The sequence below is a fragment of the Trematomus bernacchii genome, unplaced genomic scaffold, assembly GCF_902827165.1.
Source record: "Trematomus bernacchii unplaced genomic scaffold, fTreBer1.1, whole genome shotgun sequence".
In the NCBI taxonomy this organism is placed as follows: domain Eukaryota; kingdom Metazoa; phylum Chordata; class Actinopteri; order Perciformes; family Nototheniidae; genus Trematomus; species Trematomus bernacchii.
Window position 1 is genome coordinate 30,783,327 of NW_022987739.1, and position 14,315 is coordinate 30,797,641.

The 14,315-nt window shown below is 46.1% G+C and overlaps 1 protein-coding gene across 1 annotated transcript in view; it reads right to left on the reverse strand.

The window, feature by feature from the left end:
• The window catches only part of kcnh3 (potassium voltage-gated channel, subfamily H (eag-related), member 3), a 179,963-nt gene that overhangs the window by 19,013 nt on the left and 146,635 nt on the right, over nucleotides 1–14,315 (reverse strand). Inside the window, 2 exon segments of the mRNA XM_034146814.1 lie at nucleotides 12,455–12,656; nucleotides 13,849–14,006. Of these exon segments, the coding sequence (XP_034002705.1) occupies nucleotides 12,455–12,656; nucleotides 13,849–14,006 (360 nt within the window).

Below are 14,315 nucleotides of genomic sequence, written 5' to 3' on the forward strand. Positions count from 1 at the left end.
TCCTGTAGTGGCAGGGAGATTGGATATATGTACTGTATATAATATTTTCTCTGAAGCCATCTGACTGCCCTTGTGTAAGTAAATCAATAACGATGATGACGGACGGTTTGACTTCCCTCCATTAATGTTTCATTGAATGACGTCACAGAAGCTGAAACTCATCAATAATTCAGGCTACAGACATAACAGTGATCATCAATGAGCAACCTTAAACTAATGTTTTACATCAATCAGTATTTAATGTTTTATTAGACTATAGATATCAAATCTGAAGTATTATTGGAACAGATTTGGAACAGATTTGGTTATAATAATTATCATTGATTCCTTTTGCTTCACTCGTCGAGAAAAGTATGAATCAGTATGAATGGAGGGGATGAATTGAAGCTTCATTGATGATCAGTAGTTGTTTTTTAAAGTGCTCTTTTTCGGGATAACATGGACCATTTGATGATTAGAGCAAAACAAAAATAACATAAATATTAACAAACAAGAAAATCAACCAACCAATTTCCCTCCCAGTCGTTATAAGGTCAATCTTAAACCAATGCAGTATACTAAGATAAGATAAGAGGAGATAAGATGGCACTTTATTTAAAAACAGGATTCACAAAAAGGTACAAATTAAAGATAAATTAGAATAAAATTGTAATAATAATACAAAAATTCAAAATAAAGTGATAAGGTGATAAAGTAACTGTTATATATATTACCGTAAAACGTTTATCATTTGAATCGACATTTATACATATTTGGATATTTAAATATATTTGGGTAGGCTGTGGCGCAGTGGGTTAGTGCGTAGGTGTTGGGATCAGGGGAGCACAGGTTCAAACCCCACTGCAGTCAGCATGTCGTTGTGTCCCTGAGACACTTCACCCCAAATTGCTCCTGTGGGGATTGTCCACAGTATTGAGTATGTAAGTCGCTTTGGATAAAACATGTAATGTAATAATACATACGTGTACAGATGTGAGTGCAGATGTTAAAGTCTTGTAAAAAAAAAGTCCTGCAATAAATCCTGCTTTCATGAAGGGTTGTAATGTGTTTTGGTGAACCTTATGATAATGATAACGTGCCAAGATGTCCTTGTGGTTTTCAAAATGAAGATATTAAAACATTAAAAAGGAAACAGTATATTTGGGGCTGTTTTTGCTCGACTGACAGGTAGTTTACTGCTTGCTTCTCTAAGGCCCACTAAAGCAGGAATGGGGTGAAGCCTGCGAGCTAGTTCAGGCAGTCAACTCGAGCACCAATGATACATTAACACGTGACGCACCTCGTCCCTCTTACAACCAACCAAACACATTCTCCTAACATGCCGCTCTATTGAAGCTGCCAGGTCTTCCTGCCTCTGCCTCGCTATGCTGCTGCTGCCACTGCTGTGTTCACTTGCTATTGCTACGTTCATGTTCCTACTGCTGTGTTTCATGTTGCTAGGCTGCTCGCCTGCCCCACCACCACCTCACCACCCCCCCCAGCTTCCACCCCACCACCCCCCAGCTTCCACCCCACACCACCCCAGCTTCCACCTGTAGGCTCGGGGGATAGTTATCTAATCATCACTCAATGTTCTTTGTAAATCTGTGGAGTGATGAGGCCCGAGCCTAGACGCCAAACTCAAACTATATGCTGCCTATAGTAAACATATTAAGAAACACGTGAGTTAGGGCTGTGCAATTAATCGTATTTTAATCGCAATTACGATTTTGGCCTGCCACAATTACGAAAACAACATAATCGAAAAAAAAACGATTATTTTGCTTTGCTAGGTTGTGACAGTGCACTGCAACATATTTGATCATATGTATTTGTATTTATCATATTTATATATGTTTAGTAGCTTGTTGAAGTGCGCTCCAAAATATTTGTTGATCTTGTTTATTGGTATTTATTATTTTGATATTATTTATTTAAATGTAGATATAAATGTATCATTTATTTTTGTATTGGTTTTTCAGTTGAATTATACGTTCAGGGAAATCAACAGTTAAAAAGATACTGTTCAAATTATTATTTGTATTTAAAAGTTCAATAAATGGATGTTTTCAAAGTCAATGAATAATCGTATTTAATAATCGTGATATCAATTATTGACCAAAATAATCGTGATTAGGATTTTTGCCATAATCGCACAGCCCTAACGTGAGTTGTCTGACTGAAATGTGGATTTGATGTCTATCAACAACTTGCAAGACGAGATGTAAACTTACAGTTCAATTAAAACCCTACTGAAGGCATGAAACCATTTCTTTAAAGAGAGGAAAGCAGCACAGAGGCTCAGCTGGTAATATCTATCAGCCCCATCAAAACAGCTAGAAGACAAGCAGTAAGTACTGAGTGTAATCTCAATCAGGAATCATTCAGGGGATCGATACAGACTCAGATCTTTAATCAGGTACTGATACCCTTTTAAATCCATATGTGAGACATTCATTAGGTGCCTTCGAAAAGTAAAGAAGCAAACCTGATGCAGTAACGTAAGAAGCTGCTAGATGTGTTTTACCACAAGGTGTCATTGATGTGGTTTTTAACATTACATTACATGACATGTCATTTGTTAGACACTTTTATCCAAAGCGACTTACATACATTCAGTACTGTGGGCAATCCCCACAGGAGCAATGTGGGGTGAAGTGTCTTGCCCAGGGACACAACGACATGCTGACTGCAGTGGGACTCGAACTTGCTATCCCCTGATTCCAAGTCCAGCACACTGTCCACTGAGCCACAGCCACCCTCACCCTTTTAAAAATGAAGATATTAAGAAATTAAAGAAAGGCGAGGTGAGGTTGTTTTTGCTTTACTGTCTTGACCTGCTTGCCCCTCTGAAGCCGACTAAAGCCGTTGCTCTTCAGTATTTAATAGCTCTTAAAAACCTGCAAATCATGAACCCCAAAGCTTCATTTAGAAATAAGCAACGTGCATGAAAACATGTCCATGTCTCCATCTGTTTTTCTATCGAGCACTGCACCTCCATGGCTCCACTGCCACTTTATTATTGACACTCCTGCCCTGCAGACAAAACAGTTCCTCGGCCGAGTGCCTGCCACTTGACTGACTGACGTTATGTACACGCCGATATCATCGTGTTATTGTAAATCACAGCGGTGTCACGGAAAGGTCAGACTGCACACCGAGTCTCGTCTGAATAATAAATCCAGAGACCGCTGACATGAAAATTGACTGCGGCGTTACTGTCTGTCGTTATGTGGCGGGCTGAAAGGATAATAATAGGTGGGGAGAAATCAATGAGCGAGAGACAGAGACAGAGAGAGAGAGAGAGGGAGAAAGCGAGGTAGAACAAGCAGGGAAGTAACAGGTGTCCACATCTTGTCTCTGTATGTCATGTATTTGTTAATGTTGCGTTTCAGCTACAGATTCTTTTGCCACTCACAGTGCAGTGTAGTCTAAAAGCCAACATGTGATGTGAAGTCAGTGTGATTGTATCGACTTCTTATTGACTTTCTATGGATTGACGATCGATGGAATCGGAGGGATGAAAGCCTCTTTCTTTGTCACACATTCAGAATAAGCAGAGAAGTTACAGGTGTCCACATCGTGTCCCTGAGCCGAGAACACATGCTCATTATCCGACTCAACAACCTCCTGAGGCTCAGCTGGGATAGAAGACTGGTGTTGATCTTTGCCTCCTGCTCTCTTCACACACTGCTTGTTCCTGTTAATCATATTGTATTCCAGCTTTTCACATCACCCTTAAGGATTGGAAAGCCTCCAGTGGGAGAGGCTGGATGAATATCAACAAAGCTGCGTCTTATTAAAACCATCGGTCGTGTCGTTGCGCCTAAATGCTTCTTTGTTATGGATGTGAAAATGACTGACATTACTCTGCTGAGGGGGTCTGTCTCTCAAACAATAAACACAAAGAGAGAGGGCTCATGAAAGTTAAGTAGAACGTTTTAATCACCCTAAATTGTATTTTTTAATGTTTTAGTTTAGCTACACCACTCTTTTATCACGCACAGTGCTAAGAAAAATAAGAGATTTTTAGATTTCGTTTGCTGAGAAAAAGACAAGGGATCCATCCTGACTCTAAGAACAAACACAAACGACATCTCTAATACAAGGACTAGTAAAAAGTACAAGTACACCCTGCTCAACCAAATCTCTAAATATTTCAAATACATTTTAAGAAAGAAAACACTAGTACAAACATGGACATTCAAAATTCACAATTAAATAAATAGGCATCTGTGTGACACTCCTATGATTTGTTAATTTGTGCAATAGCTGCTGGGATAAAACTGTTTTTATACCGCTTCGTTCTGCTCTGGGACGACTAACCTCCGGCCCGAAGGAAGAAGCTTACATTCTGAGTGCAGAGGGTGGGAGTCATCGTCTAATATGGAGCTGGATGACTACTGTAACTGCCTGGTACAGGGTTCCAGGTTATCACTGCCTGAGGTACAGGGTCTCCAGGTTTATCACTGCCTGAGGTACAGGGTCTCCGGGTTTATCACTGCCTGAGGTACAGGGTCTCCAGGTTTATCACTGCCTGAGGTACAGGGTCTCCAGGTTTATCACTGCCTGAGGTACAGGGTCTCCAGGTTTATCACTGCCTGAGGTACAGGGTCTCCAGGTTTATCACTGCCTGAGGTACAGGGTCTCCAGGTTTATCACTGCCTGAGGTACAGGGTCTCCGGGTTTATCACTGCCTGAGGTACAGGGTCTCCGGGTGTATCACTGCCTGAGGTACAGGGTCTCCGGGTGTATCACTGCCTGAGGTACAGGGTCTCCGGGTGTATCACTGCCTGAGGTACAGGGTCTCCGGGTTTATCACTGCCTGAGGTACAGGGTCTCCGGGTTTATCACTGCCTGAGGTACAGGGTCTCCGGGTTTATCACTGCCTGAGGTACAGGGTCTCCAGGTTTTATCACTGCCTGAGCTACAGGGTCTCCAGTTTATCACTGCCTGAGGTACAGGGTCTCCAGGTTTATCACTGCCTGAGGTACAGGGTCTCCAGGTTTATCACTGCCTGAGGTACAGGGTCTCCAGGTTTATCACTGCCTGAGGTACAGGGTCTCCGGGTTTATCACTGCCTCAGGTACAGGGTCTCCAGGTTTATCACTGCCTGAGGTACAGGGTCTCCGGGTTTATCACTGCCTGAGGTACAGGGTCTCCGGGTTTATCACTGCCTGAGGTACAGGGTCTCCGGGTTTATCACTGCCTGAGATACAGGGTCTCCAGGTTTATCACAACCTGAGGTACAGAGTCTCCGGGTTTATCACTGCCTGAGGTACAGGGTCTCCAGGTGTATCACTGCCTGAGGTACAGGGTCTCCAGGTTTATCACTGCCTGAGGTACAGGGTCTCCAGGTGTATCACTGCCTGAGGTACAGGGTCTCCAGGTTTATCACTGCCTGAGGTACAGGGTCTCCAGGTTTATCTGTCACTGCCTGAGGTACAGGGTCTCCAGGTTTATCATACTGCCTGAGGGTACAGGGTCTCCAGGTGTATCACTGCCTGAGGTACAGGGTCTCAGGTTTATCACTGCCTGAGGTACAGGGTCTCCAGGTTTGTCACTGCCTGAGGTACAGGGTCTCCGGGTTTATCACTGCCTGAGGTACAGGGTCTCCGGGTTTATCACTGCCTGAGGTACAGGGTCTCCGGGTTTATCACTGCCTGAGATACAGGGTCTCCAGGTTTATCACTGCCTGAGGTACAGGGTCTCCGGGTTTATCACTGCCTGAGGTACAGGGTCTCCACGGTGTATCACTGCCTGAGGTATCAGGGTCCTCCAGGTTTATCACTGCCTGAGGTACAGGGTCTCCAGGTTTTATCTGTCACTGCCTGAGGTACAGGGTCTCCAGGTTTATCACTGCCTGAGGTACAGGGTCTCCAGGTTTATCACTGCCTGAGGTAACAGGGTCTCCAGGTTTATCACTGCCTGAGGTACAGGGTCTCCAGGTTTATCACTGCCTGAGGTACAGGGTCTCCAGGTTTATCACTGCCTGAGGTACAGGGTCTCCAGGTTTATCACTGCCTGAGGTACAGGGTCTCCAGGTTTGTCACTGCCTGAGGTACAGGGTCTCCAGGTTTATCACTGCCTGAGGTACAGGGTCTCCAGGTTTATCTGTCACTGCCTGAGGTACAGGGTCTCCAGGTTTATCACTGCCTGAGGTACAGGGTCTCCAGGTTTATCACTGCCTGAGGTACAGGGTCTCCAGGTTTATCACTGCCTGAGGTACAGGGTCTCCAGGTTTATCACTGCCTGAGGTACAGGGTCTCCAGGTTTATCTGTCACTGCCTGAGGTACAGGGTCTCCAGGTTTGTCACTGCCTGAGGTACAGGGTCCCGGTTTGTCACTGCCTGAGGTACAGGGTCTCCAGGTTTATCACTGCCTGAGGTACAGGGTCTCCAGGTTTATCACTGCCTGAGGTACAGGGTCTCCGGGTTTATCACTGCCTGAGGTACAGGGTCTCCGGGTTTATCACTGCCTGAGGTACAGGGTCTCCAGGTTTATCACTGCCTGAGGTACAGGGTCTCCAGGTTTATCACTGCCTGAGGTACAGGGTCTCCAGGTTTATCCACTGCCTGAGGTACAGGGGTCTCCAGGTTTATCACTGCCTGAGGTACAGGGTCTCCAGGTTTATCACTGCCTGAGGTACAGGGTCTCCAGGTTTATCTGTCACTGCCTGAGGTACAGGGTCTCCAGGTTTATCACTGCCTGAGGTACAGGGTCTCCAGGTTTATCACTGCCTGAGGTACAGGGTCTCCAGGTTTATCACTGCCTGAGCTACAGGGTCTCCAGGTTTATCACTGCCTGAGGTACAGGGTCTCCAGGTTTATCACTGCCTGAGGTACAGGGTCTCCGGGTTTATCACTGCCTGAGGCTGACAGGGTCTCTCCGGGTTTATCACTGCTGAGGTACAGGGTCTCCGGGTTTATCACTGCCTGAGGTACAGGGTCTCCGGGTTTTATCACTGCCTGAGGTACAGGGTCTCCGGGTTTATCACTGCCTGAGGTACAGGGTCTCCGGGTTTATCACTGCCTGAGGTACAGGGTCTCCGGGTTTATCACTGCCTGAGGTACAGGGTCTCCGGGTTTATCACTGCCTGAGGTACAGGGTCTCCGGGTTTATCACTGCCTGAGGTACAGGGTCTCTCCGGGGTTTATCACCTGCCTGAGGTACAGGGTCTCCGGGTTTATCACTGCCTGAGGTACAGGGTCTCGGGTTTATCACTGCCTGGGTCAGGTCTCCGGTTTATCACTGCTGAGGTACAGGTCTCCGGGTTTATCACTGCCTGAGGTACAGGGTCTCCAGGTTTATCACTGCCTGAGGTACAGGGTCTCCAGGTGTATCACTGCCTGAGGTACAGGGTCTCCAGGTGTATCACTGCCTGAGGTACAGGGTCTCCAGGTTTATTCACTGCCTGAGGTACAGGGTCTCCAGGTTTCACTGCTGAGGTACAGGGTCTCCAGGTAATTCACTGCCTGAGGTACAGGGTCTCCAGGTTTATCACTGCCTGAGGTACAGGGTCTCCAGGTTTATCACTGCCTGAGGTACAGGGTCTCCCGGTTTATTCACTGCCTGATGTACAGGGTCTCCAGGTCTTATCAATGCCTGAGGTACAGGGTCTCCAGGTTTATCTGTCACTGCCTGAGGTACAGGGTCTCCAGGTTTATCAATGCCTGAGGTACAGGGTCTCCAGGTTTATCTGTCACTGCCTGAGGTACAGGGTCTCCAGGTTTATCACTGCCTGAGGTACAGGGTCTCCAGGGTTTATCACTGCCTGAGGTACAGGGTCTCCAGGTTTATCACTGCCTGAGGTACAGGGTCTCCGGGTTTATCACTGCCTGAGGTACAGGGTCTCCGGGTGTATCACTGCCTGAGGTACAGGGTCTCCGGGTTATCACTGGCCTGAGGTACAGGGTCTCCGGGTTTATCACTGCCTGAGGTACAGGGTCTCCGGGTTTATCACTGCCTGAGGTACAGGGTCTCCGGGTTTATCACTGCCTGAGGTACAGGGTCTCCAGGTTTATCACTGCCTGAGCTACAGGGTCTCCAGGTTTATCACTGCCTGAGGTACAGGGTCTCCAGGTTATCACTGCCTGAGGTACAGGGTCTCCAGGTTTATCACTGCCTGAGGTACAGGGTCTCCAGGTTTATCACTGCCTGAGGTACAGGGTCTCCGGGTTTATCACTGCCTGAGGTACAGGGTCTCCAGGTTTATCACTGCCTGAGGTACAGGGTCTCCAGGTTTATCTGTCACTGCCTGAGGTACAGGGTCTCCAGGTTTATCACTGCCTGAGGTACAGGGTCTCCAGGTTTATCTGTCACTGCCTGAGGTACAGGGTCTCCAGGTTTATCACTGCCTGAGGTACAGGGTCTCCAGGTTTATCACTGCCTGAGGTACAGGGTCTCCAGGTTTATCACTGCCTGAGGTACAGGGTCTCCAGGTTTATCACTGCCTGAGGTACAGGGTCTCCAGGTTTTCTGTCACTGCCTGAGGTACAGGGTCTCCAGGGTTTATCAATGCCTGAGGTACAGGGTCTCCAGGTTTATTTCACTCACTGCCTGAGGTACAGGGTCTCCAGGTTTATCACTGCCTGAGGTACAGGGTCTCCAGGTTTATCACTGCCTGAGGTACAGGGTCTCCAGGTTTATCACTGCCTGAGGTACAGGGTCTCCAGGTTTATCACTGCCTGAGGTACAGGGTCTCCAGGTTTATCACTGCCTGAGGTACAGGGTCTTCCGGTTATCACTGCCTGAGGTACAGGGTCTCCGGTTTATATCACTGCCTGAGGTACAGGGTCTCCGGGTTTATCACTGCCTGAGGTACAGGGTCTCAGGGTTTATCACTGCCTGAGGTACAGGGTCTCCGGGTTTATCACTGCCTGAGGTACAGGGTCTCCGGGTTTATCACTGCCTGAGGTACAGGGTCTCCAGGTTTATCACTGCCTGAGGTACAGGGTCTCCAGGTTTATCACTGCCTGAGGTACAGGGTCTCCGGGTTTATCACTGCCTGAGGTACAGGGTCTCCAGGTTATACTCACTGCCTGAGGTACAGGGTCTCCGGGTTTATCACTGCCTGAGGTACAGGGTCTCCAGGTTTTTCACTGCCTGAGGTACAGGGTCTCCCAGGTTTATCACTGCCTGAGGTACAGGGTCTCCAGGTTTATCACTGCCTGAGGTACAGGGTCTCCAGGTTTATCACTGCCTGAGGTACAGGGTCTCCGGGTTTATCACTGCCTGAGGTACAGGGTCTCCAGGTTTATCACTGCCTGAGGTACAGGGTCTCCGTGTTTATCACTGCCTGAGGTACAGGGTCTCCGGGTTATCACTGCCTGAGGTACAGGGGTCTCCAGGTTTATCACTGCAGGGGGGGTCACTGCCTGAGGTACAGGGTCTCCGGGTTTATCACTGCCTGAGGTACAGGGTCTCCGGGTTTCACTGCCTGAGATACAGGGTCTCCAGGTTTATCACTGCCTGAGGTACAGGGGTCTCCGGGGTTTATCACTGCCTGAGATACAGGGTCTCCAGGTGTATCACTGCCTGAGGTACGGGTCTCCAGGTTTATCACTGCCTGAGGTACAGGGTCTCCAGGTGTATCACTGCCTGAGGTACAGGGTCTCCAGGTTTATCACTGCCTGAGGTACAGGGTCTCCAGGTTATCTTTCATGCCTGAGGTACAGGGTCTCCAGGTTTATCACTGCCTGAGGTACAGGGTCTCCAGGTTTATCACTGCCTGAGGTACAGGGTCTCCAGGTTTCATCACTGCCTGAGGTACAGGGGTCTCCAGGTTTACTGTCACTGCTGAGGTACAGGGTCTCCAGGTTTATCAATGCCTGAGGGTACAGGGTATCCAGGTTACTGTCACTGCCCTGAGGTACAGGGTCTCCAGGTTTATCACTGCCTGAGGTACAGGGTCTACCAGGTTTGTCATGCCTGAGGTACAGGGTTCTCCAGGTTTATCTGTCACTGCCTGAGGTACAGGGTCTCCAGGTTTATCGCACTGCCTGAGGTACAGGGTCTCCAGGTTTATCACTGCCTGAGATACAGGGTCTCCAGGTTTATCACTGCCTGAGGTACAGGGTCTCCAGGTTTATCACTGCCTGAGGTACAGGGTCTCCAGGTTTATCACTGCCTGAGGTACAGGGTCTCCGGGTTTATCACATGCCTGAGGTACAGGGTCTCCGGTTTTCACTGCCTGAGGTACAGGGTCTCCAGGTTATCATACTGCCTGAGGTACAGGGTCTCCGGGTTTATCACTGCCTGAGGTCTAGGGTCTCCAGGTTTATCAATGCCTGAGGTACAGGGTCTCTGGGTTTATCACTGCCTGAGGTCTAGGGTCTCCAGGTTTATCAATGCCTGAGGTACAGGGTCTCCAGGTTTATCACTGCCTGAGGTACAGGGTCTCCAGGTTTATCTGTCACTGCCTGAGGTACAGGGTCTCCAGGTTTATCACTGCCTGAGGTACAGGGTCTCCGGGTTTATCACTGCCTGAGGTACAGGGTCTCCGGGTTTATCACTGCCTGAGATACAGGGTCTCCATGTTTATCACTGCCTGAGGTACAGGGTCTCCGGGTTTATCACTGCCTGAGATACAGGGTCTCCATGTTTATCACTGCCTGAGGTACAGGGTCTCCGGGTTTATCACTGCCTGAGGTACAGGGTCTCCAGGTGTATCACTGCCTGAGGTACAGGGTCTCCAGGTTTATCACTGCCTGAGGTACAGGGTCTCCAGGTTTATCACTGCCTGAGGTACAGGGTCTCCAGGTTTAGCTGTGGCTCACCAATCAGCCTGCTAACCCTCAGATCTGACTCAGAGAGTTTCTGCTCCTTAAAGTCAGGTTCCCAAACCATGACATTAGTGAAAAAGACAGAATCGACTCGATAAAAGCTCGATAAAATATGGTCGTCATGGTTTTGTCAATGTTCAAATAGGACAGTTTCCTAAGACAGTACAAACGCTGCTTCCCACTTTTGCACACAACTTCGATCAGAGCTCAATTTTGAGTTAATAATTGTCCCGAGATATTTGTATGATTGCACAAATTCTACTTTCTGATTCTGGATTGTTAAGACTTCATGGTCTCTGCTTTTAACCCATCCTAGTACTGTCAAACAAGACGAGGTGTGTGAACGTGCGGATGGTTAAAGCTGAAATAGGGATGATTTTTTTTTAGGTAAGAAAATACACTTCTCCTCTCACTAAAACACAAAGAGAGGCTGCAATAAGATCAGCATTTGGGAACACTCCGAATGTTTTCCCGGGGGCAGAGATTACAGTGTGATTGGAAAAAGAGATGGAGCATCCAATCTTACAATTGCTTAATTTGCCCCAAATGTAATTCTGGTGTCTGGCACAGGCAGGATGTTTTATATTACAGTGAATTACAAACGTGTTCACGAAAAGCTCTCCACCCGGAGGAAATGGGACCATAAAGTGACCCCCCCCCCCCCCCCCCCCCCCCCCCCCCCCCATTAGACACTAAAGATAGAGCTGAGCGCACAGTTTACTGTATATTATATTAATAATAATAATACATGTTGTAAACCGTATTCCTCCATCTTGTGACTGTGTAACTCCCTCTCTTAGATATCAGCATGTGAAGGACACTGGTCAGGAACTAGTTGATGCTCTGTATGTGATGACTACTTCCATCCTTGAGAGGATCACAAATACATGGATCCTGAGATTGAAGCTCAAGCCGGGGACGAGTGATTAGAAAAAGTCAGAATTTTGAGGGAAAGTCAAAATTTTTAGAAAAAGTCAGAATTTTGAGAAAAGTCAGAATTTTGAGAGAAAGTCAACATTTTTAGAAAAAGTTAAAAAAAATTGAAAAGTAAGAATTTTTGAGAAAAAGTCAACATTTTGAGAAAAAGTCAACATTTTGAGAGAAAGTCAGAATTTTGAGAGAAAGTCAGAATTTTGAGAGAAAGTCAGAATTTTTAGAAAAAGTAAAAAAAATTGTGAAAAGGTAAAAGTTTTTGAGAAAAAGTAAGAATTTTGAGAAAAAATCAGAATTTTTGGGAAAACTCAGAATTTTGAGATTTTCAGAAAAAAGCCAACATTTCGAAAAAAAACTCAGTATTTTGAACATGACAGGATGTATGATTACCTAGAAGAGCATCAGGACTGTTTTAGGCATATGATAGCTATGTGATTAACATGATGATTCAGCCTCTATGGAGATAGACATATGACAAGCATGATCATTTCTGACGTGGAGCTAATCTGAAGTAAACATTGAATACTGCTTTCTATTCCTCCATCTTGTGACTGTGTAACTCCCTCTCTTGGATATCAGCATGTGAAGGACACTGTTCAGGAACTAGTTGATGCTCTGTATGTGATGACTACTTCCATTCTGGAGAGGATCAGAAATACATGGATCCTGAGATTGAAGCTCAAGCCGGGGACCAGTGATATTTTCCTAACAAAAACCTTTGAATCTTTGTATCTTGAATCCAAAGTGTGAGTACTGACCGATATCCCAGAGTCCAGCGCTTTCTATTTCCTTGCGTCCGATGAAGTACCAGACGCAGGCCATCCAGTGGGCCAGCAGGGCGAACATGGACATGAGGAGCGTGAGAACCACCGCGCTGTACTGGGAGTATCGCTCCAACTTCTGCAGGAGGCGCAGCAGCCGGAGGAGGCGCACCGTCTTCAGGAGGTGGACACCAAAGTACTGAAGGAGAGGGAAACAAGGTTCAAGGTTCAAGGTTCAAGGTTCAAGGTTGGTTTATTTGTATAGCACATTTTAAGACACAGAGGCAATTCAAAGTGCTTCACATACTGTAGGCATTTAACACATAATAATTTAAAACAAATCAAACACAATTTAAAAAAGACAATTCATAAAAGCGATAAAATACTTTTTTAAGATTATCGAGGCCTACAAAGACACCCTAATGATCCTTCAGTGTGAGCTCTAACAGCAGATTGGCTCGGTGCCATTTGTCTGTCTGTTAATCATCAATTTTAATGAGATGTTGATCTAATAAATTCACATGGGAGCCAACAGCATCATGCATCCATGTTCCCTGTCTCCTCATTTGGCCTGCAGCCACAGTGTGTTGGAGTCTTCTCTAACTGTGTTTTTTCATTTCAGTTTTATTTTAATGTATGCACCATGACATCAAGTCAAATTCCTCGTACGTGTCAACCTACCTGGTAATAAACCTGATTCTCATTCTGATTCTCATTCTGATAATGAATGCAGGAGATGGAGTGTGTGTTTTTCTTTTCCCAGGAATAGAATATATATTTATAGTCATCATACAAAGTACAACGACATTTCTTCGGCAACTCTCACTGCAGTAAAAAATAGACACAAATAAATAAATAAGAGTGGTAAAAGCAGAGGTAGTAGCGATGACAGTGATAACATTCAATGTCAATGTGCATATTTACTTACAGTCTAAATATATATCAGTAAAATAGCCATAAGTATTTCTAAAATAGTAGTGGTTGCAGTCTTTGAGGGGTGGAGTTGTGTGTGTGGTGTGTGTGGTGTGTGTGTGTGTGTGTGTGTGTGTGTGTGCGTGTGTGTGTGTGTGTGTCTGTGTGTGTGTGTGTGTGTGTGTGTGTGTGTGTGTGTTTGTGTGTGTGTGTGTGTGTGTGCGTGTGTGTGTGTGTGTGTGTCTGTGTGTGTGTGTGTGTGTGTGTGTGTGTGTGTGTGTTCACAGTTGTTGTAATGTGCTCTGAGGATGGACAGGGATGGGAGTGATGGAGGCCACAGCTGTCGGATAGAAGCTGTTCCTCAGTCTGTTGGTGTGTGATTTTATTGTCCTGAACCGTTTGCCAGATGGAAGTGAGTCAAACAGAAGAAGAGGGAATCAAGAAGTGTGATTGGTCAATCTGTGGATGTAAACACTCACCACGCTGACGTTGAAGGCGTACAAAAGGTCAAAGGGCAGCGCGGCGATCAGATCCACGAACAGCCAGGTGGTGACGTAGTGAACGCAGATGGAGCGAGCGTCGTACACCACCTGACCCGACGTGCTCACAAACGTGGTCCGAAAGTTCAGAAGGATGTCTGCAGAGGACGAGAAACATCAGAAAAGAGTTTACTGCCAAGTTCACATATATGGGATTTGGGTATTTGTATAATGGTTGCTACTTTAACAGAGTAAGAGGAATTACATTGTGAAAAAAAGGAGGTAATATTGCACTAAAAAGAGAAATAATTATTAATATTTTAAATAAAAAAATTAGAATAAATGTTTGCAAGAAATATAAAAATATAAAAAAGTGAGTTAACAAATACAATTAAAATAAATAAATAAAACATTACAAAAATGTGTCGGGGATTCCCTCTGATGACAGTGACGTATGTGGCCTTATA